The 16,355-nt window shown below is 42.6% G+C and overlaps 1 protein-coding gene across 6 annotated transcripts in view; it reads right to left on the bottom strand.

The window, feature by feature from the left end:
• The window catches only part of fat3a (FAT atypical cadherin 3a), a 391,610-nt gene that overhangs the window by 107,552 nt on the left and 267,703 nt on the right, over window positions 1-16,355 (bottom strand). For 3 of the 6 annotated variants that reach the window (XM_049576719.1, XM_049576722.1, XM_049576718.1), the window contains exons 6-7: window positions 15,833-16,043; window positions 8,961-9,029 (exon numbers count right to left, since the gene is read on the bottom strand). In XM_049576719.1, coding sequence (XP_049432676.1) covers window positions 8,961-9,029; window positions 15,833-16,043 — 280 coding nt within the window. The remainder of the gene's footprint in view (window positions 1-8,960; window positions 9,030-15,832; window positions 16,044-16,355) is intronic. The other 3 variants (XM_049576723.1, XM_049576721.1, XM_049576720.1) reach the window with 1 other exon arrangement.

The raw sequence follows: 16,355 nt of genomic DNA on the forward strand, positions 1-16,355 counted from the left end.
TCTTCCACTCTGTTTTGAATTGTGTGTTTTATAGATTTGGGGACCTCTGATTAATCATGGCCTCTCAAAGGCCTATTTACTATGTGATGAAATTGTAATTGTTTGATACTGTTTTAAAGTGCTTTGTAAAACTATATGTTTTCCTGTATTCACTGTGTTCCATCCCTTTTTTGTATTCTAGTTTGTATGACAAGACAAGTATGGCTTCCATGTGTATGCCTAACAGTTCTCCATTCAGTACTTGAAAACTACATCTGCCAGGGGGTGGAGCAGGGTTGTGAATAGATGTGTTGCATACTACCAGTGATTAGACTGAGATTGGTTACTTTTACCTGCCTGTCCATTGTTGCCTCGTGTATGCTCTGATAAAGGTCTGATAGACCGAAAGCTCAACAATAAATACTGCATAGGTATAAGTGTGCGGAAATCTTTTCTACCAGTTTGAAAATATATAATAAAATATAATACATTTTTATATATGCATCTTTGCTTGCATGCTCATAAAGCCTCAACGAGAAACAAAGCAGGATCCGTTATGACATAAAGCCATTAGTGGTCAAAAGCTCAGCTGACTGCTTTTAATGGTCAATATAGCACCTTTGTAGCATCCCTGTGTGGAAGCTCTGTAAGAAATGTACTGAGTAATTTGATATTTTAAGTAGGGATCCATCTTGTTATGAGGATAGATTCTCCTACCACAGTAACTCTGGAGGAAGAGATAAAGCTGCTCTGTGGGTGGAGCTGTGGTGGTTACCATGCAAACATCTTAATTCTCATCTCACCACCCACACTAAATTAAAAGCTTCATTTAATCTGTGCTGGACTGGCTGTTCTGTGTATGATGTAGAAAAAAAAGTCAGCCATGATCTGTTGTCTACGTGCCTGAATGGATGTCTATGTTGGTGTGTGTCTGTGATCATGACAGTGTGTTTGTGTGTGTGTGTGTGTGTGTGTGTGTGTGTGTGTGTGTGTGTGTGTGTGTGTGTGTGTGTGTGTGTGTATGTGGCAGACTCAAAGGGATTCCTCGGTGGCGTCTCTGCCTAATAAATCCATGACCTCAGCACAGCATCAGCTAAGACCTCAGCCCGCCACCACTCAGCCAAGGCTTTCTGTGTGTGCATTTATGTGTGTGTGGTTTGTGTGTAAGCCCTGCAACACGTGCCTTCATGTCCTCTGTCTGTTTGTTGAGCCCATTTAAAGAAGCCCACAGCTCAGCTTCCTCCCAGTTCAGTGATATTTCAGCCCATCTCTTCGATCACAGCAACGCAATAAAGAAGCTCAGCTGAAATAGCTGTAAAAACACACTCCTGGGCCAGCCCCTTACACTTCCACTGCTCACAGATGAAGCATCTGATGGGTTAAAACTTCGATTGCAAGATCAATGGTGTAATCTGGTCTCATCTATTCAATGTCGAGACAAAATGAATAATCCACTGGACCGAAGTTGTACACTCAATCAAGACACTCCTTCAGTTGTTGTAGACCGACAAGAGGGGAGTTAGCACTGTTGACTCACAGCAAGTGGGTGAAGCCCCTCTGTGCAGAGTATGCATGTTCCTCCTATGTCAGCATGGGTTTTAGCCAGGTACTCTGGCTTCCTCCCACAGTCCAAAGACACTAAATTCTAAATTACTCTAAATGACACTAAATGACTCTAAATTGCCTGTAGGTGTGAATGTGAGCGTGAATGTTTTGCTGTCTTTATGTGTCAGACCTGTGATAGTCTGGCGACCTGTCCAGGGTGTACCCCACCTCTTACCCAAAATCAGCTGGGATAGGTTCCACATCCCTTGCAACCCCTAAAGCGGGGTACACACATAAAGATAATCGGGCTGATTTTGTCCCGATTTTCCCCCTTCCCAACCAAGGATGGCAAACGCCCGATTATCTTATGTCTCATAAGATTATCCTATAAGATTATCCTGTGGTGTGAGTTGTGTTAAGAGTCAATTTGTCCCGATAATCTGCTCGGAAAAGGGTCGGGGCCGACAACTGTAAATATTAAACTTGTTCAATATTTATGTGGGGAAAGCCGAGGACTCTAGAGTCCTGACTCCATGAATTGTGACGTGAAACGGAAGGTAGCCAATCAAGAAGCAAGCTGACTGAGGAACACGGAAGCAGACATAGTAAATAAAGAAGTAAGCATGGCCGACCCAAAGTACAAAGTCAGGTGGACGTCGGAAATGGAGGACCAGCTCGTAGAACTGTGGGAAACCCACGAGTGTTTATATAATGTCTCCGCCAAGTCGTATCACAACAAGAAAGACAAGGACAAGAATTGGCAAGAAATTGCCAGTGCCATGGAGTTATCAGCTAGCTAGCTAACAGCTAGTCTTGCTCCAGCCAGTGGTGTAATCATAGTAGCTAACGTTAAACCAGCTAGAAAGCTAGCTTGCTAGCTATACGTCCACACAGTTGAATCACACCACTCATCATCCCCTTCACCCCCTGATTACAAAGTTCATATACTACGTCACTTTAGAAATGAAGCTCAGCGTAAGTTCAATCAGGAAGACCTTCTTTGTGCTCATCCTTTCACATTTCTCTCCATCCCACTCTCACTACTCCCTCTAATCAACTGACTATGGGGGTTCACTCCTCTAGTTATCCAATCACACTTTGCCATGATTTCTCAGCCAATCAGGATGCCACTGCAAAATTTTAAATCTGCTCTCTCTTCTGCTGATGCCAGCCATGATTTTAGACAGAATCTTTGCACCCTCCTCCAGCGCATTTACTTCTATCCATCGTATCCAGGGGTCCAGGACAAGCTCTCAAAGACTCATTCCTCCACCATCCAGATCATCAGCACTTCTCCATCCTCCTCTCATCTTATCTTCACCACCTCTACCACCACCAGCGTTTAGACCCCGGGGGGTTCCCTATTCGACTATGGATTCATCACCCTCCTTAAATCAAACCATCTCTACGGGGTCTAATCACCAAAGACTTTCCACATTCTTATTCATGCGTTCACATGTTAATAAATATTCTTTTACCATAAAAACAAGTCTCTCCTGATTAAAATATTTATATGATATGTTTGAAACTTAGAAATGTAACATATCTATTGTTTGTAAAAAAAAAAAAAAAGGTACAATGCCAATATTTTATTCTAGTGACTGGGCTGTTCCCCAGGAAGAATAAGTTTGTCTTCTCAACTGTCAGAAGGACTGGGACTGCTTTGGCTAATTATTTACCTAGATATGAGAAAGCCCTAGTGAGCACAACAGTATTCAAACAGACAGAGAAAAGTACATGTGGAAAAATATATGTTTTTTGTTTTTTTTTAAGTTAGTGAGTTTGCAGTATGTATATGGTAACATGGGCTGCGCTGTTTGTTGTGTGCACCAAAAATATTAATGATGGACAGCTTCAAACAGCCATGTCTAATCCAACCTAAACATTCTCCTTTAGGACATAAAGAATATGAAGGTTTGGCAGAGTCCTACCTCTGCTGACGTCAAATTACAGAGAGAGAAAATCCAACACTCCACTAAATGGGGGAAGCAAAAAAACCCTCTGCTCTGTTCTAAAATTGGTTTCCACTGCCTGTCTAAAGCCAGGTTTATATTCACTGGCTCAACTGGATAGTTGTCTCACCACAAAGCATCGTGAAGTCTCACCTCCCCCTGCTGTTGAACTTCAGTGACAGAAAGCAGAGACAAAGAAGAAATAATTCAGTGTGATCACAGAGTTAAGCTCTTTCACCCTGCTGACTCTGGACTGGAGTTTTTTAAGTGACAATATTTTCTACCTTCTTTCAAACATTCTTGTCCAGCGAATTAGAATCAAGTCTCAGACTGACGTGAGAAAATAAAGAATGAGGCAGATACTAAAATGCCAAGACACGAAGCAAGGCTTTTCTCTACAGAACCATTTTTTTTAATATCACAGAGAGTGATTTATTATTCTTATACCTAAACAAAAAGAAAATAAAACAGAAACCACATTCTAAACCCTTAAAGGCTTTCTTTTGCTCATTTTTATCTTCCCCTTGTTACAGTACAAGCTCGTGGAAAAGTCACTGCACACTTAAGCTGTCATATATTGCTCTTTTTAACATTTCTCAGTTAGGCTACTAAGTCCATTTACATTTTAAGGCCCAGACACACCCAACCAAATTCAAAGAACTGGCAGCGACAAAGGCCCCCCACTGCCTTGCCTGACGTCACTGTGTCTCAGCCTAAAAAGGCCACACTGCAAAGACTACAGCCAACATTCAACCAGCATGTAGATTCTGCATCTGCGTGACAGGAAACAACTCTCCACACCAGCATACGGCTGTGGTCTGTAATCATCATTCAAAAACAGAAACCAGATGAGCATCTTAATGCCTGTTAGCCAGTTAGCACATTAACAACACAATCCAATTTTGAAAGAACAGAGCAAATTTACCGTGCACCAGTGAACAATAACACAACCCATCAGGAAACGTTTCTGCTTAAGCTCACTGGCTAAAGAAGAGTAATCTGACCTTATGGAACAAGTTTCTCACTCTCTTGCAACTTTAGCTGTTTGTCTACTTTCCTCACTTCTTCTTCTCTTCTCATGTGCTGAGCTGAACTGCCAATCAGAGTGATTTCATTCACTGATGGGCTCCGCTGTCGCCACCCCAATTCAACATGCTGAATTGGCGCACCTGCAGCAGCAAGCAAACAAGCCATCTACAATCATTTTGTCTTGACGAGCAGACTTCACTACAAGCCAGTTGACTGTTGAAACATGCCTTACATTCTAAAACTACCTGTAAGCAATTTAAACAGCTGAGCTGCAGGTGACACCATTAGCCAGCATGAGTCAAACTCAGACCAGCCAGTTCACACTGCTGCAACTTTTCTCTGCAACATTCTAAAATGCTTTCATCTCATCGCAATTCATTGGTCTGAACTGGGCTTTACATCACCAAACAGAATGTTGGGTACAGTTTGCTCTATGTCGCTTGCTACAGTACATTCAAGAAAAGATGATGAAAGAGAGGCTGGTAATGTTACATTGGGCTCTAGTTTCGCAGACCGGGCGAGGCGGGGGCTCAGCGCACTTGCATTTCGCCAACTGGGTGTGGCCAGGCGGATTTGGCACACCGTGCACCTGGCGCAGCTACTCCTCTTTCCCACCTCCGTATCTCCTACCTGCGCAAGTCGGAAAGAGGGAGGAGAGAAGGTGTGGAGTGGGTTATACACACATCACACCAATCAAATGAGCCCCTCTCCTCGCCCTTAAATGCACCGTGCGAAGGCGTAATGAGAGTTTACTCAATTCGCCAAGGCAGAAGAGAGCAGCAGCGTCAGACAGCCAAACTTCTCCCAGGAGGAAACTGATGTTTTGGTCTGGGAGGTCCAAGCTCGCAGTGTCCGAATATACGGAACTGCGAGCAGACCTCCATGGGCTGATGATGTAAAGGTAGCCTGGGAGGAGGTCACCACAATTCAATGCAACGCAAATCAATGTTGCGTTTCTCTCTCGCAGTCTCACTCTGTTTCTTTTCTTCTTTTCTAAGATGACAGATGCTGAATATATACTCCCTATCTGATGCTGTGGCTGTTTGTGGTTGGCTGAGAGGGATGTGAACTCATTAGTTTGCAGCTGTTTAATCAAATCAGGTTGGGTTTCCATTACGCGTGCCAAACGGTGCCAATCTCCTTTCATCTCAATCAATCAATCAATCAATTTTATTTATAAAGCCCAATATCACAAATCACAATTTGCCTCACAGGGCTTTACAGCATACGACATCCCTCTGTCCTTATGACCCTCACAGCGGATAAGGAAAAACTCCCCAAAAAAACCCTTTAACGGGGAAAAAAAAACGGTAGAAACCTCAGGAAGAGCAACTGAGGAGGGATCCCTCTTCCAGGACGGACAGACGTGCAATAGATGTCGTACAGAACAGATCAGCATAACAAATTAACAGTAATCCACATGACACAATGAGACAGAGAGAGAGAGAGAGAGAGAGAGAGATGCAGGTAATGACAGTAGCTTACAACAACATTATTGAAAGTAATAATATTATAGTTATGGTTCTGGCTACTGCAGCAGCAGCAGGAGGCATCTGGCAGGACCACGGCAGCAGCACAACCACACACGTCACGCTGTCCAGGCACTGCTGCGATATGATCACATCTGACATCAGATGTGACGGGACAGTCGATATAGAGATACATTTGTGTGCTGATTGCAGATAGTTGCACTGAATAGTGTTTTTTTTGGGTATTTATTGCATTGTTAATGTGCCTGACATTCCAGAAACCTGCCTGTGAGGTTTTGGTGATGTGTGCGTACTGTCCTCCGGTCAGCCAAACTTCAGCTTACACCAGCTGCACTCCGCCTGCACTGACAGTAGGCCTGGTTTCAGCTGGCGAGCTTTTAGCACACCTTCAGCGAAGCCTTTTGGCACGAAACTGTCACTGCGCCAAGCTGGACCTGTCGACACCTCCCCCTGCTGGGGTCCATGTCATTGGTCCGACAGCCCATTGGTCCGACATCCCATTAGTCCGACGGTCCACGGTGCCGAACGGCTCCCAGCGGGCATATTTCTACCTTGATGGTGCACCGTGACCGGCTCTGGGTCAGCTGGGAAAGGCTTGAGGCGAAGCAGGCTCACAGCTTATGTGTTTGTCACTTTCTTTTTCATTTTAACCCACACCACGACCTTTTCCTAACACTAACCAAGTGGTTTTTGTGCCTAAACCTAACCAGACCTTAACCACAGGGCATCATGATGATTTCGGAACGGACTTCAGAACAATGCGTTTAATATGGTCGGAACAATGGGATGTCGGACCAATGGGCAGTTCCCCCCCCGATGCGCCGCCACACCCATCTCAGTGCACCTCGGTCTGCCAAACTACCAAACTGAGCGCACCTCAGGTTGCGCTACTTGAAACTAGCTCTGCGCGGGGTCTGCACCCTGCGCCGCCCTGCACTGCGCCGGGAAACTAGAGCCCATTGTGTCAAACTCAAACATTTTAGCATCAGCAATGTATTTTTCTGATTGAATGCTTTTGTTCCCATAAATACCCTGGTGTCATATGTTTAGCTGCTGGCAAACAATGTGTATACTCTAGCATTGCTAGGGAATGCAACCATGTCATGATGGATGTATTGTTCAGGATCCTAGGAAGTGCAGTGACAAATGTGAAGTTGTTTGGATGAGTGCGTCTGTAGAATGCTACAAGCAGCAATGCTAGAGTCTGTTCCAAACAGACACGCTTTAAACAGGCACTGCACTAGTGCTATGGATGATGCAGTCCGTGAGTATAATTTACCATATAGACTTGAGCTTGCCCTCTTCATTTTGCTTACATTTGTGTATTTTTGTGAATCTGCAGCATTTAACCTCATTAGTTACTACACAGTACCTGCTTGCACTGTGACCATGCCCCATATAGACACCTATCAACTAAATTCATTTATCACTGATGAAAAAAGGTCTGAATACAGTGCTTATGAGGCAAGGTCTGAAGTTGTGCAGCATTATTTGTATGGTGTCTGACTCTTTAGAACTGAGTTATGAGCAGAGAAGATGGCTGTGACTTTTTATGCAAATCATGTAAATCTGGTTCAAAGGGTTTAACAGCCAGCTCATACAGAACCAACATTAACCTTCAGTAAAATGGTGATTAAACTGTGAACAACTACTTCAAATAAAGTGTCCCAATATCCAGTTTTAATGAACACTATTTCCCATGGCTATATAAAGATTAAAGATGTGTACAAATGTTTGTATTTCTAAGTGCAGCTGGATGTGTGTGTGTATAGGTGTTGGGGCCTGTCTGTGTCCAGTCTGATCACTGCAGTCTGTCTGTGTTTCTGTCTGGCTCAGCCTGCTGGGTGGAGCACAACAGCCTCTGCTATAAATGGAGCACTGGTATATGTTTGTATGTTATATAATGTAATGATGTGGTGTGTACATGCTGTCCTGTATGTATTCTGTATTTTAAATCTGGGTGTGTGTATACTTCTGTGAGTGCATGTGTGGAATATTTAAGCACTCTTTTCTATCACACAGATTCTCAGCCTTCTCTTCTCATCCATCTATAATGTTTGTCTCCCTGGTGAAGTGCTTAGCCTCGATTGCTTTCTCTTTGTCTCTCTCTAACCCTGAGGACACCAGCAGATACGCTTGTGTTTTTATGCACTCTGTGTCAAAGTTTTTTTTTATTATTATTATTATTATGCTGACGGCTCAGCAAAGTGCAAGATCCACACATCTCAACTTAGAGTTGGTGTGGATTAAACAGATGGACGCTTCAGCATCATACACTGCTAGCATTGATGTTTGGCACTGGTTTCTGGGCTCTGGATCTCTGGTGCTCCTGCAGGGTGCTGGAGGATGTGTTGTGCCTTCTCAGTCCCAACGCCGCTGCCCAACAATGGAGCACAGCCATTAGTTTAGCTAATGGGTCAACAGATAGTGGGAGACTTGTGTACATGTGTGAACCTGCCTTTGAAAGGTGCTGCATGAAGGCATGCATTAATTCCATAAGGAGTGTGTGTACAGGTGCTGCTAACAGCAGGTCATTAGACAGAGCTGTCACCGAGGTAACCCCCGCGGTTGTTGCCATGGGAGCAGATAAAAAGGTTGTGATACCTTTTTACCAAACCTTCATCCTTCAATGAACCTTGGCTGCAGTGTAGTCCATTAATGTGAAACACACACACACACACACACACACACACAGTCACACACACACTCACTGACACAGGACAAACACAATAACACATAGGTCTGCACATCCACTCAGGTTGAGCCTCTGTGTGGGTTTTTCCCTTTGGCTAACTGCCTCCAACCAACCATTCACAGGAATATGTCAGCAGCACCAATGAGAAGCACAGGGGTGAATGATGAGCGTCAACAAAAAAGACAAGTAAAGGAAAAGGAAAGGGGAAAAAAGGACAGGAAGTAGAGAGAGGACAGCTAACAGCGATAGTGGAAGTTGGAAACGAGATACCTTCTGAGGAACAGTTCCTGCCACAAGCGCTCTGCAGAATATAGAACATCTCACGGAAAGACCTGGGACCTTCCAGGCATGAAGCATTGAGGAGAGAGAGGAGAACGAAGGTGAGACAGGAAGGACAGACAGGCTCAAAGGAGGAGGACAGGAGGATGACATGATGAGCAAAGAAGATGTGGAGATGGACTAGTGAGAAAGGACAGAGACAGCAACTGATACTGATGAGCTGAACCTCTATCAAATTATTGGTATAGACCATTTCATTGCTATTCTGTTGCTGTGGCAACCGCTTTGGGTCCCTGCTCACTTCCTGTCAGCCACCAAGGAAACTATAAAAGAAGGAAAGGACATAACATCAATGACAGCGTTTGAATTTTGCACTGGAACCAGAGTTTAGTACCACCACCAAAAACACATAATTGAAAGCACAAAATATCTCCATACTGCTCGTCTGTAGTGATCCAAGTGTCCTGAAGCCTCGACATAAAAAGTTATTTGGAAAAAACGTCATTTGAACTCTGTTTTTAGCCTCATTGTAGCCTGCAGCTCTAACTGCCTCTCTCACGTGTGCGCGCTTGCACGCAAGACTGTGAGACATGGGCACCGCGTTCATGTGTGTTCACATGCTTTCAAATTTTGTTTTTCCAAACAACTTTTTATTTACAGACGAGCAGTATAGAGATATTCTATGGTTTCAATTATGTGTTTTTGGATGTTTGAATCTCAGGAGCCTCAAGCCTCCATTGGGTGGAGTTGCCCCCTCTCCCCTTGGATCTCCGCAAGTGTTGTGAGGACTCTAAAACTTCACCTGAGCCTCAATCTGCATATGGGTGATTAGATAATTGGTGAATTTTCATTTTTGGGTGCACTATCCCTTTAAGTGATAAAGATCCAGATTTACAGAGGCTGATACAATTTGGCAATTAGCGCCATCTCCTGACAATGTATTGCAGTGCCTTGACCCTGACCAAATCTGTGTATGTGCTTACAGATGAGAAGCAAACAATGTGGGCTTCGTGGATAATTGGCAAACTTTCTGGGGAAAACTTGGTCTGATTAGGAGACAGCAGTCATACCACTTTGGATGGAGCCGCTCTCATTTCTAGAGTTTATTAGTTATTCCAAACCCTGACGATCCAGAGTTGAGACCAGGAATCAGAGTTGCAATCTTAAACACTTCTCTGAGCTTCTAGGGCAGTTACGTTATTAAAACAGTGTCTGTCCCCCGACCACCTAAATTATTTAAATCTAAACTAGTTAAAAAAAGAGTTGTACATAAAAACCTAATGAAAATGAACACATTTCCTGTGACAGAAAGACAAAACAGGAGAATTAAATGTGAACTTTCAAACAGCAGGCATCTAAAGCAGTGTTAGTGAACAAATTAATATCAGATAATCATACTGATTTACTCGTCTCACTGAAACCTGGCTGTGCCAAGGTGAATATGTCAGTCTAAATGAATTCACTTCTCCCACTCATAGTAATACTCACAGTCCTCAAGGCAGGGGCCGAGGAGGGGGAGCTGCAGCCATTTTTGACGCTAGTCTATTTATCTTCCCTAAACCTAAACCCGAAAATTAAAGGGAAATTTTGGTTTATTTCAACCCGTCTCCTATCGTCCTAAATTTGTTTCAAGTGACTAGTGACATAGAAATAATAGTTAGCATGTTAGCTGTTAGCCTAGATACAGCCGTAGCGTCAGACCTGTTAAAATGTAAGTGAACAGGCATACCTTCAAGTGCAAAGTTAGTCCACTAAACAAGCTTTTTTTTCCACAAAGACCGCCTCATATCGTTAGGATAAATGTCAGAACGACATGTAAACGTGTTATCTTACCTTACCGGTGTGGTGCCATGTTTGTCTAACTCTGCTTTCCAAAGCGCCGCTGAAATATATCTCGCCAGCTCTAGATAAAGCCCAGCTGGACACTACTCCAGGTGGAGGTGTCTCGTCCTCGGTCACATCCAGACCTTGAAAATAAGGCTGCAACTGGTCCCATTCCTTGCAACAGAGGCATTCCTCTTCTGTGGGCACTGGGGCACAGCATTCACAGGTAACATTACACCACCAATCTCCAGAGCTACGCAGCAGCCATTCCTCCTCTCTCGTCCTCTAACGTTACCTGTTGCGCCTCTCTCTCTCCTCCTCCTCCGTTCTTCAATTTCACGAAGCTCTTCGTCAGTGTATTCTGGCTCAAATAAATAAGGGCGGCCATCAAACTCTGCAAAATCAAATTCCACCTCCACAAAGTCGAAGTCTGGCAAAAAGTTAGCCATTATTCTATAAATCTTTCATAAAATAAATGAATGAACTTTTCAGGCTACTGTCCGATTCTGCCTTCCAGCCGTTGCTGCTTGTTCAGGCACACTATGAGATCGCTGCTTGTTCTCGCGATATTTTGGCCGCACTTTGGAAAGCAGAGCTAGAGGGATAAACAAACATGGCAGCACACCGGTAAGGTAAGACAACACGTTTACATGTCGTTTTCTATATGTTCTCTGACATTTATCCTAATGATATGAGGTGGTCTTTGTGGGAAAAAAAGCTTGTTTAGTGGACTAACTTTGCACTTGAAGGTATGCCCGTTCACTTATGTTTTAACAGGTCTGATGCTACGGCTGTATCTAGGCTAACGGCTAACATGCTAACTATTATTTCTATGTCACTAGTCACTTGAAACAAATTTAGGAAGACAGGAGACGGGTTGAAATAAACCGAAATTTCCCTTTAAAGGTCAGTCAACAAAGATATGATGGGTTATTGTGGGATTTGCTGTGCTTGCCCCATTAACTTCAATAGAAGCGGCACCAAACTCTGTCTCCAATGCAAAACTTGAACACTGTTACTGACGTCATGTCCTTTCCTGCTTTTAATGTTTCCTTGTCAGCCACTGTATTAAAAAACATTCCAACAGGAAATATTCTCTGATTCTCTGAAGAACATTTTGTACTTGTGGGTTTTAACAACACTTATGCTAACAAGTGTGAATTAAAGCTGCTGACAAGCAATATCTAATGGACATTTAATAAAAGTATTTATTAATATTATTTGACATGAAGGTTTACTATCATTAGATATTATTCATTAAAATGTGCTTTCTTATCACAAGCAACCAGTTTTGTGATTTTGTCGTCAACAAAACATTTAACATTAACAAAAATGTTTCTTGCAATCCAGACTATTTCATGACATTGAAACAAAGATCTTTTCTTTTCTACAATCTGAATATAACAATGAATTAATGAGGTCAATATAACAATCTCACAGCTGCTTCTCATGATCACAGCTTTAATAATGCCTGTCTGCTGTGAGATGATTCTGCAGCACGTTCAAAAGATTGTTAGGAAAGATAATCTGACACTGGCCTGTTCCCAGGGTACAACCAAGAGTTGTTGAGAGTCAGCTTTTCCTCTGCAGTCTTCACATTTGGAAGAGTGCCAGGTGAAAGTTAAAGGCAGCAGAGCCAACTGAACATGGTTGGACTGAATTTAAAGAATGTCTTCAACAGAAATAGTATTGGTAATTTGTTCAAATGCTTAAAACAACCTATGTTAAAGGAAAAATTCATCACCTTCTCTGTGGATGTCCAGTCAGTGTTGATGGTAAATGTAGTCAGCTGAAGCAATAAATTCCTCACTGCATGCTGTATTGACTAAGAGAGCTTTGTTCTCTGTCACTGGGTATCATCACCATAGCCTGTAGCTATTTCTTTAGCATTAGACCCTGTTGGTCTTGGTTGTCTTTTCCAGTTTGTCTTCAGGATCCTGAAGAGAGTCTAAAAAACACCTCTGTCCAAGTAAGGAGTAAAACTTTCATGCACGCACAAGGGCTCTCTCGGGGCTGACGCCGGTGACAACAACCAACAAAAACTGCCCACGCAGAGGGCAGTTTGAGTAAAGGCACCAGCAGTTGCTGTTTGCTCTCGGCAGCTCAGGGTCTGGAGGCTCCCTGCCAGCCATATCCCTCTCTCCACTGCATTTCTTTGGCTCCTGCTCAAATAAATATGGCTGAATATACGAGTCAGCCAAACACTGTAAAATGTATCCTCTTCGATTCTCTGCATACATATTTTGAGATGCCATATTTGCTGTTTTTTCACTTGCAATACAAGCAAAGAGAACGGAGAAGTTCTATTTCTGGATAGATGTCCAAGCTGAAATAGCCCGTAGTTCTTCCTGCATTGAGCTCCGTCAATATCACATGAAATGACAATGCTGAATGCAGGAAGAACAACAGATTTTGCAGCTGCAGACTGTTTTCACAGTCAACATAGCATGCATTGAAGAATTTATTGCTTCCATCAAGTATTTGTTATATTTGTATATTATTGTTTGTTATTTATTGCTGTCTCTTGTATTTTTTGTATGCCTATTTTTTTTAAGTTTTTAAATTTTGAAATCTTTAATCTGACTCTGTCCCCTTGACTGCTGTAACACTGGAATTTCTCAATTGTGGGAGCAATAAAGGTGTGTCTTGTCTTATCTTAAGTACATTTACCATTAACACTTGTTGGACATCCACATAAATGGTAGGGAATTTTCCCCTTAACATTTTCCTCACAAGGACCTCTTGTGGTCTCTTGCAGAAGCAAAGGAAAAGTTGCATGATATTTTTGGTTCCAAATAACCTCTTAGGAGGGACGCAAGGGTGGCTGCTCAAACATACAAGTGCCTGACTTTGACAAGGGGGGACCACTGTTCACATCTCATGAGCCCCTTTTACACTACCTGTTCAGGGTGGGAATATCATGGCTTTATGCCACCTCGCTGTTCTGTATATAACGTACGATCGTGGAAAAGGGGTGGAGATTGGTCTCAAATTTAAGCCACCATGGGAGGTAGGAACAGTGCCAAAGCAGTGTCTACATAAACTGGACAGCCTGCAAGACAGGATCACGGGTGGCACGTGTGTGACGATTTGACAATGTGTTAAGAGTGTGACCCACCATGGTAGATTTAAAGTAGCTGTTAGCAGCTAACACAAAGAAGAACAGCGGCCGTAAATATCCGTAAATTGGGAAAACAAAGAGATTCAGGAGCTCCTTGCCCTCCAAGCAGAGGACGACATTAGCTGCCATATAACAGGGACAGTATATGATTGTTACTGACACATTAATGCCATTGTTATTGTTAAGAAAGCACTACTGACATGTTACATGTCATACATGAGGCAAACGGTGTTGTGTTAAGCGTCATGCCTCTTCTCATTCTGCAATGCCGCGATGCAGTGCATAATCACACACTGGAGTTGGACAATGTCGCCGTTGTTTGGTTCTGTGTAAATATGCGGAGGAGACATAAAGAAGGGAGTTTGTAGAAGCCCTATAACACTATCTCTGTGTAAAAAGGGCTATGGTTTTATTACCATGACTGACATTCATCACTGACACTGCCCTAACCTAACAAGGTAATTCCAGTTGCATTGATCTAATCTTATACTTGATGCTTTGACCTTTTTCTAAAGGCATGTGCCACAAAGAGTGTACCATATCAAATCCTTATATTCTGATACCTTTAACTAGTAATATGCATATAAACTTGTTCCTCAAATTCCTAAAATTGCACTTATATATATGTTATCTATTTCTATATACTATAAATACATATGAGGCTTTGCATTATTTATGTATTGATTGTATTTATTATTCATTAATACAAATGTTTAAATAAATACATATAATTACAATATCACTTAGATCTGCAGAATGCATTATGCGTCATGCACAGTCTCTTTCTTGTTCTCGCTGACCTGTCAGTCCCCCCTGGGATTTTTAATAAATATAAACAAAGTTGTTGATTCATATTGCCTCATTAATATTAACCAATGGAAAGATAAGATGTAGATATGATCCCAGAGAAAGGCTGTACACACTGAAAAATCATGAATGAAGAAGTGAGAAAGGATGTATGCAGACAGGGAGAGGGATGGACAGAGGCTTTATGAGAAAGAGAGAAAGAGAGAGAGGAGATGGACAGTGCTATGGAGAGCCAGAAGCACGAGCCAGAAGGTATCTCCAGCTGGATACACACTGACTGTCACTGCTCAGTGACAACAAAAAGAAAGATGGATGGTGCATTGTGGGAACTGCAGTCCTTCCTGGTCGGTGTTGTCCATATAGTGTTGCCTGACTAGAGGTAAAGAGCGCATGCATCACGGCTGGAGAACTGTCAGTATAAATATAGTATTGAATGGCATTAAAAACTAATAGAATTACCATCAGAAGTACTAACTATTAGAATTATCAAATCACTTTTACCACACCAGAATCGTCACCATACATAATGCATAAAAATTGAGCTTAGCGTGCTGGGCATGACATAATCTTGTTAAGCCTTTCAAGTGGGTGAAAGTGAACTTTGACGGATCAAAAGGATTTAAGTGTGCCATGTTGGGCATTTCCAATTTATAGGGGAATGTCACACTAGCTTTAAAATCTGTCACAATGTTCTTTACTCAGAGTGAACCAGTGATTCCTCTTAGCAGACATATTATGAAAGTCATAAATATGTTATGACTAATACTTATAAATAGCACTAAATAACTTTAAGGGAAAGTCCCTTTAAGAAAAGCGTCTCTCTTGATTCATATTAGTTGTCCATAGACTGCCAACTGTTGTTAATACTTTATCTCCTACAGGGTATACAGACCTGACAGCTGGAGAAGCTGTCACCATGGTGACTGGGATGGGCAGAGCGTAACAGATCATGCAGCAAGGCCACAGTACCTGAGCTGCACCTCAAACATACACCAACACACTGTCAGCCCAACATAGACCATGCACTGAGCCTGTGCACACCCTACCTCACTCTATACAAAGCTCTCCACTGGCTGACAGAGGATCGTCCTCACCTACAGGGAGATTTTACCTGTGATGTCAAACCACAAGGGGGCGGAGCTCTGCTGCAGGGACACCACACCCACGATCTCTGCCACCTTGTCATTTTCCATGACAGTGAAATTGTAGAACGGCTCGTCAAAAAGCAGTTGGAGAGTAGAGGGAGGAGGTCGACGAATCCACTCAATGTGCAGGCGAGCTGTTGAGGATTTCTGAGGACGCCCGTTGTCTGTTGCTTTGATCTGAGTAGACAAGCATAAAAGTTAGATTGTGAACTAGGAAAAAGGCTCACAAAAGAGTCAGTCATGCAGGAATAGCTTGTGGTTACACAGAAAACAACAATGCATAGATTGTTCTGAGTACTGCAATTCCCATTTAGATGCAATGTGAGGGCCAACCCCAAACTAGTGTGTCAATACTAGGGGATTAGGTAAAAACCCAGATCAGGTCCAATGCCAAAGACAGTCTTACTCTCTATAATATCTTCATGTTAAAGATTATAATCTATTATAATATTATTATAATATCATTACTTTCATTAATGTTGTTGTAGG

Source organism: Epinephelus fuscoguttatus, linkage group LG5, assembly GCF_011397635.1.
Source record: "Epinephelus fuscoguttatus linkage group LG5, E.fuscoguttatus.final_Chr_v1".
Lineage (NCBI taxonomy): Eukaryota > Metazoa > Chordata > Actinopteri > Perciformes > Serranidae > Epinephelus > Epinephelus fuscoguttatus.